Genomic DNA, 13167 nt, shown 5'->3' with positions numbered 1-13167 from the left:
CAATATTTAATGGACAACAAGCTCAATACAAGAAGCAATTTGCTGAATTGTCAAGAGATGCACAATGAGCCAGAACGGCCGGCCCCTCCCTCAAATAAAGTTTATTGATCTTGGGAGAATCAAGTACATAGTGTCATGGGCATTTCTGATCAGATTTCCATACCAATGCATATGAATACAATATTGCAAACAAGGTGGTTGTCGGTGTAGACTTGCAACTCACACTACCCTCTCCAGTGCCCATGTTCCCTACCATCTGCTCTCTATTGTTCTACCAACACATAGTAACAACAATCTGCAAAAGAGCACGTAGGACAAGAGAACACTACACAAGGTATGTGATCTTGGAATCCAGTTCCTCCCTCCTGCTACTTGCTTCTATATTTTAGCATAAAAGCTTACCAATTGCAAGTAGAGTCGATAACAACGGAAGTCTTCACGAGATGGAAGGGCTTGAAGTGTTGAAATCTTCAATTTGTCGCAATCCTTCACAACAAGAATCTTCAAGAGGATGAAGGGAACCTTGGAAAAGCTTCCCCTATGGTTCAACTTGAGAAATGAAGGCTGAAATTAGGATTTTCAGCAAAAAGACCAAAAATTACAGCAAAAATAAGAGTTGTTTTGCTGAATTTCAGTCATTGGGAGTGTGTAGGAGAGTGTACAGCACCTGGAAGCACTCTTGGAAGCTTGGAAAATACCATAGCAAGCTTGGATATGGAGTTGGGATGGAGAAAGTGCAGAAAATACAACCAAAGAGGCCTCATGAAGGAGGCGCTTACTTCTAGAGCGAGAGGGAAGAGTGAGATGGTGTGTTGTCCACTACTCTAGGTGTCAGGTAGGTGCTTTGTGGTGCAAGATAGAATAAGCACATGGCTAGTTGCTCCCTTTGTACAAAGGGGATAAGGTCTGGGCGGTGGACATTGAGTTTTGTCCACCTCAGGACATCACTGTGTGCAAACACAGGTCTGGTCATAATTTATGAGTGAGTTTTGGTCACCCAAAACTTAATGAAGTGTGTACACACTGACTTATAAATTAGTGCTAATTCCTAAGGCTAGGTTTATGACCAATACTTACCACCTGTCACATGCCACATAACCATGTCAGCAGAAAGTTTCACACACACGGTTCATGGGCGAGCGTCCCCTTACCCGGAACTACACATTGGTCAAGCAAGCATGAAAACAGCATGCAATTTCAATTGCAAGCAAGCACATAAAGATGCTATTCAATGCAGCATTGGTATGGACAATCCCCGTTCATGAGACTATACCAAAATAAACGTGCTCCATGAAAGTACACGAGGTACCAGACCCAATGAAACGGAAAGCCAATTTCCGGGCATGTACACAGAAGCACAAGTCCCAACGGATAGCCAATTCCACAGTATCACATGAGTGGCATTGATCCCCGGCATATACACCTGCCATGGACGCCAATCCAATGTACATACATGATGAGAAAGCACGGGTGGACCAATTGGGTGGCCAAATGGTGACATCTCCACTACCACGCGGTAATTCCCCCTTTGTCCTAGAGCTGCCATGTGGCAGCTCCTCAAACTCCCCTGTTGGGCAGCTTCTTCTTCACGTTGTTCATTGCCCTTTGCAGAAGCAAGCTCTACCTTTGCAGCTCTGCACTTTGATAGCTTCGCAGCTCTGCCATTTCATAGCTTTGCAGGGCCTCGCTCCTTGGGCCAGAAAACTCCTTTGCATGCTGATGGCAAGCAAATAATAAAGTCGATAGCTCTTTCTTGTGTAGTTTGGCTCTTGGCCTTCCAGCTTCTCCCCCCTTCCTATAGCCTACGCCACAGCTAGAGGCCTCTCTGCCAAGCCAGGCTACCAGATCTTCAGCCTTGATGGCAGCAATAGCAGAAGGATTGAGCAGCTTGCAGCTTGCAGCCAGCCTTGCCCCAGGTACTTGGGTCGTAGATGTTGTTCACCATAATCGCCTCCGCACTTTCAAACCTCAGGGCTTGTCCAACCACGATGTGCTCCCGGAGAGGCTCAATAGGGACACCGCCCAGGTGGAGGCAATCAACCAGCACCTCCAAGTTATCTTAATGGGCGGCAACACAGCGCAGTGGAAGCCAATCAATGAGTCATTGACAAGCCAGGTTAAGGTGGAGTGGAAGCCTCTCAATGAGTCGCTGACTATTGTGTTTGGGCTAAGCCAAGGCAGCGGGGAGTATTTCACATGGTTTGGCGTGGGCACCCCGCCCAAGGAATCCTACTTTGTGATGGACACCGGCAGTGTTCTGTCCTGGACGCAGTGCCAGCCATGCAGCAGCTGCTACAAGTAGTTCAACCCCATCTTCAATCCAGCTACATCCACCTCATACCAGGCTGTTACCTGTGGCAATGCTCTATGTTCTCAACTTCTGGTGAGAGGATGCCAGAGCAACCAGTGTCTATATCAAGTCAGCTATGGAGATTGCTCTTTCATTGTGGGGGATTTTGCCTTGGAGACCTTTACATTTGTGGGCAATGAGCTTAAGGACGTGGTACACGACAATGAAGGCCTATTTGTGGGAGCTGCTAGCTTGCTGGGACTGGGCAGCGGATGCCCCTCGCTCCCTTTGCAGATCAAGTTGGAGTTTTCATACTGGTGGACAGATTCTCGGGCGGCTCTATCTATTTATCTATTATCCATGCTATTGCCATGTGGCTGGCCAGGGCACGGCCACGTGGCAATGGCATGGAGCCCCCCCCCCCCCCCCCCCCCCCCCCCCCCCCCCCCCCCCCCCCCCCCCCCCGCGCGCTCGAGTGTGAGGGGAAGCATGAAGGGTGCAGCAACAAGCTTTCTTTAGACAGGGCTTTGGAGCTCCCAATAGCATCAGTGGCTCTCGCTCTATGATCTCGGAGGGTGCTCCTGCTACCGCAAGCATTGCCAGCAAATAAGATTCCGCCATGTGCTCTCTGTGTGGCAGCAGCAGCGTGCCTTACAATGCCGCAAGGGGCAAAAATTACTCGTGAGAGATGGTGAGGTGTGCAGAAGGAAGGGGGGGGGGGGGGGGGGGGGGGGCAGAGAGCTTAGATGCGTGGTGGCCATTTGAAGCTTTTTGTTGAGTGATGGTGTTGCAGGAGACAGCTATGGCAGGCATGCACAGCACCTCTAGTCGATGTGCCAGTTCCAGGAGAGAGGGTCTGGTACTTCCCACAGGGCCACATGGAACAGGGTGAGCAGGTTAGGGTTGGGTTTAGGGTTAAGCAGGATCTGCAGGTTGCTTCCATGGGCTTCATCTTTCTCCTTTCTTCGCTACTCTGTTGTGTCGTCAATCGCATACTCAGTTTGGAAGCTGCGAACAGCTTCCAAACTCCAGCCTGCCTTCTCAAATACTACTCTGCCATGTCATCAATCGCGTACTCAGCAGGATCTGCAGGTTGCTTCCATGGGCTTCATCTTTCTCCTTTCTTCACTACTCTGTTGTGTCGTCAATCGCATACTCAGTTTGGAAGCTGCAAACAGCTTCCAAACTCCGGCCTGCCTTCTCAAATACTACTCTGCTGTGTCATCAATTGCATACTCAGCGCAATTTACCAACTTTTTTTTCATGTTCCATCACCCGCTCTTTTTTTCCCCCTTCTTGATGCTGTGGCTACAGAGGTGAGAACGGGGAGTTTAGGGTGGGCATCCGGCGCGTGAGTGGCAGCAGACCACCCAACAGGCTGTTATGTCCAGCCACAACATGCATATGGCATGGTGGCCATGGCAAACCATGCATAGGGACCCTGACCATGTTCTCTGTCTCCTACAAACCAAGGCAAGTATTGGGTTCCATGTGTTTTTGAAAGCTGATCAATATGCACATGGTGAAAACAGGCCATAGTGGGCATGTGATCTGCCACCAATTTGCTGGGAACAGCCACGTGGCCAAGCAAGGGCTTGGCCATGTGGCAGCTCCTCGTGCTCCCCCACTCCAGTGTAAGGAGGAGCATGAGGTTTTACAGGCAAAAGCAAGCGCAATCTGAGCTTGCAGGTAGCTACAGTGCTTCTTCTTCTCGCCGCGGAATGGAGCAAGCAGTGTATTGGTGGTGGCCCTTCTTCTTCTCACCGCCCTTACTGTGCCATGCATCAGAGATTCCAACACTGATCAAGTCTCTAAGCTTCTCAACTTGCAGTCGCGCCCATCCAACGGTGTCATCCGCTTTCGATGATGCCAGCGTCCGGGGTTTCATCGAGCAAGCTGAGTCATGACCATACTCGCTTCTAGTCTTCTTCGATGCCCTCCATCTCCAAGACAACGCTGATCTTTGCCTCACCGATCCCCACAGGGAGTCCGCCGATTTAGCATCCGCCTAGCGGCCACAACCACGGCATTGATGCCGCCTCCAAAGTCTTCTTCACTGACCTCAAATTCAAACAGTCCCCACGGTTGTTAGAGGTGTCAACAGAGACGTTTGATACGCGCCCCAAAAGACTCATATTTTCTAGAGATGTTAGATGCGTGTTAGAGGTGTCTGTTATATTACATATATATATAGATTATTAGAGAGAGAGAGAGAGAGAGAGAGAGAGAAAGAAAGAAAGATATATTAAGCGTCTACTAAAGACCCAATGGGCCTATGAGACCAACGCGATACAATAATGTCCATGGCATATCTCATCATGGAATGGAAAATAAAACAGAAAGAAAACATAAATATAGCTATCTCACTGGGGTGATACAAAACTGTCCATGGAAACTCATCATGGAATACTAAGAACATAAAAACATGGGAGCAACATCAGCTCCGAGTAGATGGTATACCACTCTCCAAAATGTCAAGCATGGGGCTGACGAGTATGGCCGAGAGGTCTCCCTCAGCTATGTTGCGTGGAAAGGTAGCTCGATGGCGGTGGAGCATGTCCTGGATCTGGAGAGCTGATGAGGTGATTGTGGCCGACGAGGGGGTCGAGGGCGTCGGGCACGTTGGAGTGCAGAGGCTTGGTCTGAGGTAACTCCTCTCGGGCGAGGTTGGTCGTGGAGGGTCCACAAGATCCACTATGTCAGTGTCCTCCACCTCCTGGGTCCAGAAGAAACTGCTGATGGTTGGCTGGCGAGGGAGGGGGCAGGGTGGATGGGGCCGAAGCTCTCTCAAGAAGGTGTCCTTGTGTCTGCGGAGCTCAAGCAGGAAGAGGCCTAGGCAATGCTGGTCTTGGAGGTCAATGATCCTGGAGAGTGGACCTGTCATGTGCATGATCAATGCCATGGACAATCTTCAGACGCTGATCCAAAAGAGGCAGCCAGAAAAAGACTATAAACCAGATAGGATCAGAGATTGGAGCACAGGTGCTTTGGGCAGTGTGGAGCAAGGCTTGGGGAAAACAAGAAGAGGATGATGTCGGCTGCCTGGAAAAGGGGGTACTGTTGGCTGGACACACGCTCTGTCGGTTGTACCAGAGAGCATGGCGGCTGAAACGCATCAGGATATGGCAAAGGGACTACAAGCGCATCAAAACATGATTTATTTGTCCAATCAACTGGCCGACCAGCAGTCGGCCAGTTCTCCATAAAGTCAAAAGAACTATAAATAGCACAAGAGGCTCCTTGAAAGATTCATTCAATACTCTAGGGATTGGGTCTTAGGGGTCCAAGTAGGGACCAGATCTAGGGTGTTTACCACCTTTTTATGAAGGCAGCCTAGGGCTGTAGCAAAGTACCATTTTTGTACTATATGAAACATACTGAATTTCCAGCACCTCTCTCTCTCTCTACTCTCTCTCTATATCTGCGTTTTGCATCAGATGGTTTCAAGGAGTGTTTAGGGCTGAAAGAACGACTCCCAGAGCTTCCGCGCGTTACATTGGTATCAGAGCATCAGGCTCAGCAAAGCTAAACACTGACTCAGTCCCATATGATGGTGTACAGGTCCAAGGTACAGGAAAGTACACGGAAACGAAGCCCAAGGCAAGGAGCACAAAACCGGGAAGAACTCCCAGGAGGTTTGTTGGTGGTGTTCCATAGTGCCAAAGGGGATGGCAGTCCTGTGAGCCAGATAGGTTCTCAGGCAACGGTCCCAAGGGAGGTTTATCCTCCAAGGGGTGATGTGAAAGTGCCAGACTCATTTCTCAGGAATGAAGACCAAGACAGTGTTCAGAGTCAGGGCAGGAATGGATTGTGGACTAGATGGAACAGATGCATAGATCTTATTCTGAGACAGAGTAGTTTGGAGACCGGGCTGGGATTTCAGAGAAAAGGGTTTGCCAGGGATGGATGGATGATAGAGGAACTTCGGGAAAAGGATTGGGATGATGACAGTCATCCAAGAGCAGGTTGGATTCCCGTCATCAAGTTTAGCAGAGGGGGATGTCATGTGCATGATCAATGCCATGGACAATCTTCAGACGCTGATCCAGAAGAGGCAGCCAGATAGGATCAGAGATTGGAGCACAGGTGCTTTGGGCAGTGTGGAGCAAGGCTTGGGGAAAACAAGAAGAGGATGCTGTCGGCTGCCTGGAAAAGGGGGTACTGTTTTCTGGACACAGGCTCTGTCGGCTGTACCAGAGAGCATGGCGGCTGAAATGCATCAGGATATGGCAAAGGGTCTACAAGCGCATCAAAACATGATTTATTTGTCCAATCAACTGGCCGACCAAGCAGTCGGCCAGTTCTCCATAAAGTCCAAAGAACTATAACTAGCACAAGAGGCTCCTTTAAAGATTCATTCAATCCTCTAGGGATTGGGTCTTAGGGGTCCAAGTAGGGACCAGATCTAGGGTGTTTACCACCTTTTTATGAAGGCAGCCTAGGGCTGTAGCAAAGTACCCTTTTTGTACTATATGAAATATACTGAATTTCCAGCACATCTCTCTCTCTCTACTCTCTCTCTATATCTGCGTTTTGCATCAGATGGTTTCCAGGAGTGTTTAGGGCTAAAAGAAAGACTCCCAGAGCTTCCGCGCGTTACAAGACCAAATCCCTCACGAAATAGATAGTGAAACCTCCCGTGAATCTCATAGTATACTCGGTAGCGGCATATGTAATGCTCCTCCGTCTCAACCTCTGTGTGGAGAGAGACAGTCAACTTTCAAGACATTAGACAGCAGAGTCTAGACCATTAATTTTTAAAGAAATTAAGCATGATTGAACGGTCAAAAAAGTGAGTAGATAATAGATTCATGATTCATCATTGAAGAGGGAACATCAAAAAGATTCATGCATGCCACATGGTCAAAAAGATTCATGCCCCAGGGACCAGGCTCCATACATCACTCAAAGTTTGAACTATCGGATCTACCACTAGCAGCCTCACTCTCATCGCTACTAGGAGAAGGCTCCTCACTAGATTCAAAATGAAAATGCCCATCTGACATGTGATTCTGACATGTGATTGCCATCATCATCATACTCGAGGCTCCGAACACCTACATCCTCAAGGGCTGCATCCTGACAGGGTGATGCGTCCTCATCCGCAACATAAGTAGAAGAGCTAGCAGAGCTCCATTGACGATATGTCTAGATGGGTGGTCGATCTCCTCCCCGTCTAATCTCGCAGCCTCGACTCGCCACACTAATGCCTCCTCTGGTCATGGTGGTGGAATGGGAACCACTTGTAGCAAGGTGGCAGCAATGGCCTTGACCATCCTCTTCCATTGTGGGGTTTGAAGAACATGAAAAGAGAGATTGCACTCAATGATGGTGCGTGTAATCTTGATCTCCGCCACTCGTTGCCACTCTTTGACATAGGCCTTCATGTTTTGAGTGGCATGTAAAGTGGGTTGTACAAGCCCTCTAGCTGGCATCGTCGGAGGGATGTCGTGGTCACTTTGATTGGGAGCTTGACCCCGATCCTTTCCCGATATTGACACTCGCACTACCAGACGCCTAAAAGGGCATGCGTCTCTCTTCCTCAAGCTCTCGTTGTCTAAGAGGTTGGCTTGCCCTTGTGTTCTCCGCTTGCAAAACAGAGTTCTCCCTAATCACTTCATTGGCAATGGCTTGTGGAATGGATTTACACCCGGAGATTCCACCTCCTCCCAACTTTGCCATGTGAAAAAGCACTTGAGTGATGGTACTATTCCCTTCAAAGTTGCAATACCAGCATTTCCAACGCTTTCCCCAAACCAGCAGTGGAGGGTCCAAGCACTATGGTGAAACGATCCCATGCGGGATTGACAGGCTTAGGCACGATGGATTATGGAAGGGAGAGTGTACATGTACATGTATATGTATATGTATATGTATACATATACATATACATATATATATGTATATGTATATGTATATGTATACATATATATGTATATGTATATGTATACATATATATGTATATGTATATGTATATATATATGTATACATATACATATACATATGTATATGTATATGTATATGTATACACATATATACATATGCATATGTATACATATACGTATGCATGTATACATATATATGTATACATACATGCATACGTATATGTATACATATGCATATGTATATGTATATGTATACATATATACATATGCATATGTATACATATACGTATGCATGTATGTATATACATATATACATATGCATATGTATACATATACGTATGCATGTATGTATACATATATGTATACATACATGCATACGTATATGTATACATATGCATATGTATATATGTATACATATACATATACATATACATATGTATGTATGTATATATGTACGTGTGTGTGTGTGTGTGTGTGTGCGCGCGCGTGCGCGCGCGCGCGCATACTTATATGTATATACATACATATATATAGAGAGAAATCAAATAATATATTAACGTCTCTAAGAGGCCATAATGGCCTATGAGACCAAAACGGAGAGTACATCTGAAGGTGTCTCATCAAAGAGAACAACTAAATGAGACTAAAAAGTACAATAAACTGATTGTCCTATAGTTATAAGAACAGAACTGTCAGACTCCGAGATGATACTGAGTAGAAAATACTGGAAAATACTGAAAAATGTATATCAGGTAGATCCATGTATGCTAATCAGTTGAAGTGTTGCCCTCTCCTTAGATCAAGTATCTCGGCACACACACACTTTCTTTTTGGTAATATCCAGTGCAGTATATTTATATGCTCATAAATTTACATGATGGGAGGTCTCCGAAATGCAGAGTATCCCAAAGATCAGAAACATAAAAAGAAAAGCTCTATGCAAGAAGCATCCATACCATCCTCATGGCAGGCATCATATAAGGATTGCCGCAATGAGGCTCGGAAAGATTCATAATGACTTGTGAATCTGCCAACCCAAGTATGCCAAATTATGCTCACTCCAGATTGTCCAAAGAGCCCAATATCTCACCCAAGAGAGAAATAGTGAGTATTGAGACAAAGACCTCATAAATCTGCCAAAGAGCCAGAAATGTTTCCCAAATCTGTGACTCGGGAAACGGAGCCGAAGATAATCTGAAATTCTCCTAAGGAAGATCCTAGAACACGGGCAGTGCCAAAGCAAATGAAGAACAGTCTTTGAAGGAGCCTGACATCTTAAACATGTGGATGGTGCAATGCGACGTTTAGCAAGTGCGACCCCCACTGACAATGTGCCTGTCATACATCTCCAAAGAAAAAGTCTTTGTTTCAATGGCATTTTACACTTCCATAACATCCCGAGATTCTTCCGCCACCATGAGGGGCTTCCTTATATGCCACAGAGAATTAGCATGTTGCTGAATCCATGGAGCAGGCTGAAGAAGCCTGTAAGCTTTGATGGAGGTTAAGGCGAGAAGAGGAACAGGATGAGTGCATGTAGCAGAGGGTTGCAATTGCCAATCCATAAGCCTATCTGTGTCAGCCACCACAGGAGAAACAGGTAGAAAAGGATGTAATAAATCAACAATTTTCTTCCATATAGACCTATGATGCATTCCCAATGCATAGGAAGCAGTGGCTTGGGAAAAAGATAAGACATAGCCCTGATCATCTACCACATCATGTATGTATCTAATTCCCAATTTCATGAGATTGTATGCCCGAACAGGTTCCTGTAAAGCGAGTGGAATGTCAAAGATGGCACTCCAATGAATACTTTCTTTCCTCATTGAGTTTGTCCCCGAGCAATTATCAGGAGCCCATTTGACCTTAGAAAGTACTTGTTTCCAATCAAGTATCAGAGCAGTAGAGAAAGGACAGCCAGGTATCTTCCCTACAAATCTCCCAATGACAACCTCCCAATGATCAGTAATCCAATGACCATAAGCACAAGTCCTCATGTTGACACACATGGATGCTAGCATACAAGTCCATGGCTGTTGTTGGCAGAAAAAAGTATGCAGCATAGTTGCCTTCCTTGCAAGTACATGATATCTTATATTGAGGACATTAAGTCCACCATGCATCCTAGGAGAGCACACCATTTCCATCTTCATCAGTCTCAATGCTTTCACGACAGTTTTTGTCCTCCATAACATCTCCATAGCTTGAGACATAAAGGCTGAAATATCCCTGGAGGACCAATGCAGCAAAGGCAAATAGAACTGGACATAGGACATTACAATGGATTGTACTATTCTGAGCCTGACATGAAGAGGCCAAGTAGAAATCTTCTAGTATTCCAGTTTATGTTGAAGTCTTTGGAAGATCCATTTTAGCTGCTGCTTCCTGGTGATATGCCATCCTATGGGATATCCCAAATGCCTGACTACATCTTTGGAATGCACCACCTGACCCGGCCAAAGAATAGAATGCCAGTCACATTGTTTCAGGGGAAGTAATTTAGATTTGTCAAAATTGACATGCAATCCCGCTGCCAAGCCACACAATGAAAGAGTGGTCATAAGCATTTGAACTTCCCGGGAAGAATTCTGTGGCATAAAGAAGGAATCATCAGCATATGCTTGTGCCAAAAAAGATTCAGCTCCAGGGATTTTAAGACCAGTCATCTGTCCTGTGTTTGTAAGATGATCAAGATACATTAAAAGGGGATGGGTCGCAATGGCATAGAAGAGAGCACTAAGAGGACAGCCCTGTCTAACTGATCGACCCAATGTCCATGACCGAGACAGATGACCCCCAAGAATGCACTGAGAAGTAGAGCCAGAATAAAGCCAGTAAACTGCATTTGCCATCTTGGGACCAAAGCCCAACGTGGTCATGATTTGAGAGATAAAATCCCATTGAACAGTGTCAAATGCCTTAGCAATATCCACCTGCAATATAAGCACATGTAAAACAGGGGAGAGAATTCAAGAAGCCTCTGCTTGCACGAAGCATCTGATAAATGCACCTCATAAAAGCCTCTGGAAGCAAAATACACTCCCTCTACAAAGCATCCTCCAAGGATGGACTTAATCCACTGCGCGACATCACTGGTCGCTGGGATTCTTCCTGGAAAGAAAATTATAACTGCAGTTTGAGACAAATTCCCGAAGGACGGCAATTTCAATTTGTACGTGACCTCTGGAACCGGTTTGCCCCATTCCTGTCGTGACTGCTGAAAGTCATCCTTAAGGGTGTCAAAGACGTACTGAGCTTCCATAGTAAGTTCATCATCTTGTGATGCAGGCTCTGATAGGCGACACTTAGCATCTGCGGGTCTTTCTTTTCGAGCATATGTACAAAAATCCAAACCTGAAGCCATGATTGAAATACGACTCTCTCTCTCTCTCTCTCTCTCTCTCTCTCTCACACACACACACACACACAGAGTTGCACCTAGAAGGAACAAAAGAAAGAAATATTGAACAACAGGAGAGGGAGCAGGGGACAGGCGGCTAACACGCAAGGCTGCAGAGGTAGCATCTGGCGGTGGCAGGAGGCAGGACAGTCAACACTGAAGAAACAGTAGACGAGAGGACGACCAGCATTGCAGAAGGACAGGAGGCCGGCACTGCAGAAAAACCACAGGGCAGCAAGCAGCGGGCGGTGCTGCACAGGCAGGCCACAGAAGCGAGCGGCGCAGGCAGATCTCTCCACACACACACATATATATATATATATGTACATCTCTTTCTCTCTCTATACATACATACATACATACATATACATATATGTGTATATATGTATTTGTATGTATGTATGCATGTATGTCATCAACATCATCGTGTCTCTCTCTCTCTCTCTCTCTCACACACACACCTTGATGAATACAAAGAAGCATGTATAACTCCTCATTTCTTAACAATAAACTAACCTTATCCTCTTCCAAACAGCTCCAATATCCATGGCTGCAAAATGGACCTAGTAGACCCCTTCACTGGGGCGCTTCCAATGTTCATTGTTGAGTGTAAAGGATCCTCCTGCAGCCCTTCCTTTGCATCTCCTCCTAGATTCAAGGATCTTGTCGTGTTACCTGAATTATATTGTGCTTGCAAACCTAGATGGCCTTGCTCTAGTTAAGGATTCATCGCCATGCCTAATCCATTCTGACAAGCGCCACGGCTTTTGCCACTTCCACTTAAATTGTAAAAGCCACCTCTCATGGCTCCTCTTCCACCTCAACAGCTTGCCTACTTGTGCATGACTTTGTTTCGCACCGATGCGTGTCCCTCTAGGGGTAAGCTGCAACAACAACATTGAATCGTAAATTACATTGCAACAACATTGACCAACAATATTGCATGATAAGGATGGACAAATTACAAATGTCTACCTGTACGCTATGTCTTAGAGACGATGATTACAGTCATGCATACACTCATGCATAAGCACATTTTTTCATGAAGTTAGCTAAGAGGTATGAGGGGTTTAGAAAGACAATAAACATGTATAAACACAAGTGCTACAAAAAAAGAGGGTGAGCATGCACCCCAATAAAAATAATATTGTACATTCACCTTGATCAAATTATGCAAACTTCAAATATTCAACAGCACTGATTGAGTCACAGGCGCTCATGAACTTAGCATGTCATATATGTGCGATTAACATATTGCTTGAATAGTCTAGCCAGCAATGGTGCAAGGACCTTCTAACCATGGTCAAAAAATTCAATTTGCAGTCCATCATCCTTGGATCTAAAGATTTTTTATTGCATCCCTTACATACGCTGTAGTAAACAAGTAGGAGATTGAAGGCCTTGGAAAGTGTGAAAGATCAAGTGGCAGTTGACATCAAGCAATGCTTTTGCACATGTGCTCTACACCTTAGGGTGTGTAATAGATGTGGAGAAACACATTCAGAAAGAATTTTCCAACATCCCTTAAGAGTCATCACTCACGAGGAGATTTATCGTGCAATTCTCCTACATTCTCAAAAAAATCATCC

The 13167-nt window shown here is 45.8% G+C and overlaps 1 protein-coding gene across 21 annotated transcripts in view; it reads right to left on the bottom strand.

The window, feature by feature from the left end:
- LOC147635085 (kinesin-like protein KIN-4A) overlaps positions 1-13167 on the bottom strand; it is a 75855-nt gene that overhangs the window by 15507 nt on the left and 47181 nt on the right. For all 21 annotated transcript variants that reach the window (XM_086804369.1, XM_086804370.1, XM_086804371.1 and 18 more), the window contains one exon: positions 12095-12462. In XM_086804369.1, coding sequence (XP_086660495.1) covers positions 12259-12462 — 204 coding nt within the window. In that variant the 3' untranslated portion in view covers positions 12095-12258. The remainder of the gene's footprint in view (positions 1-12094; positions 12463-13167) is intronic.

Source organism: Cibotium barometz, chromosome 10 (assembly GCF_041138505.1).
Source record: "Cibotium barometz isolate CiBa-2024 chromosome 10, ASM4113850v1, whole genome shotgun sequence".
In the NCBI taxonomy this organism is placed as follows: Eukaryota; Viridiplantae; Streptophyta; class Polypodiopsida; order Cyatheales; family Cibotiaceae; genus Cibotium; species Cibotium barometz.
This window is presented reverse-complemented; position numbering and strand designations above follow the sequence as displayed.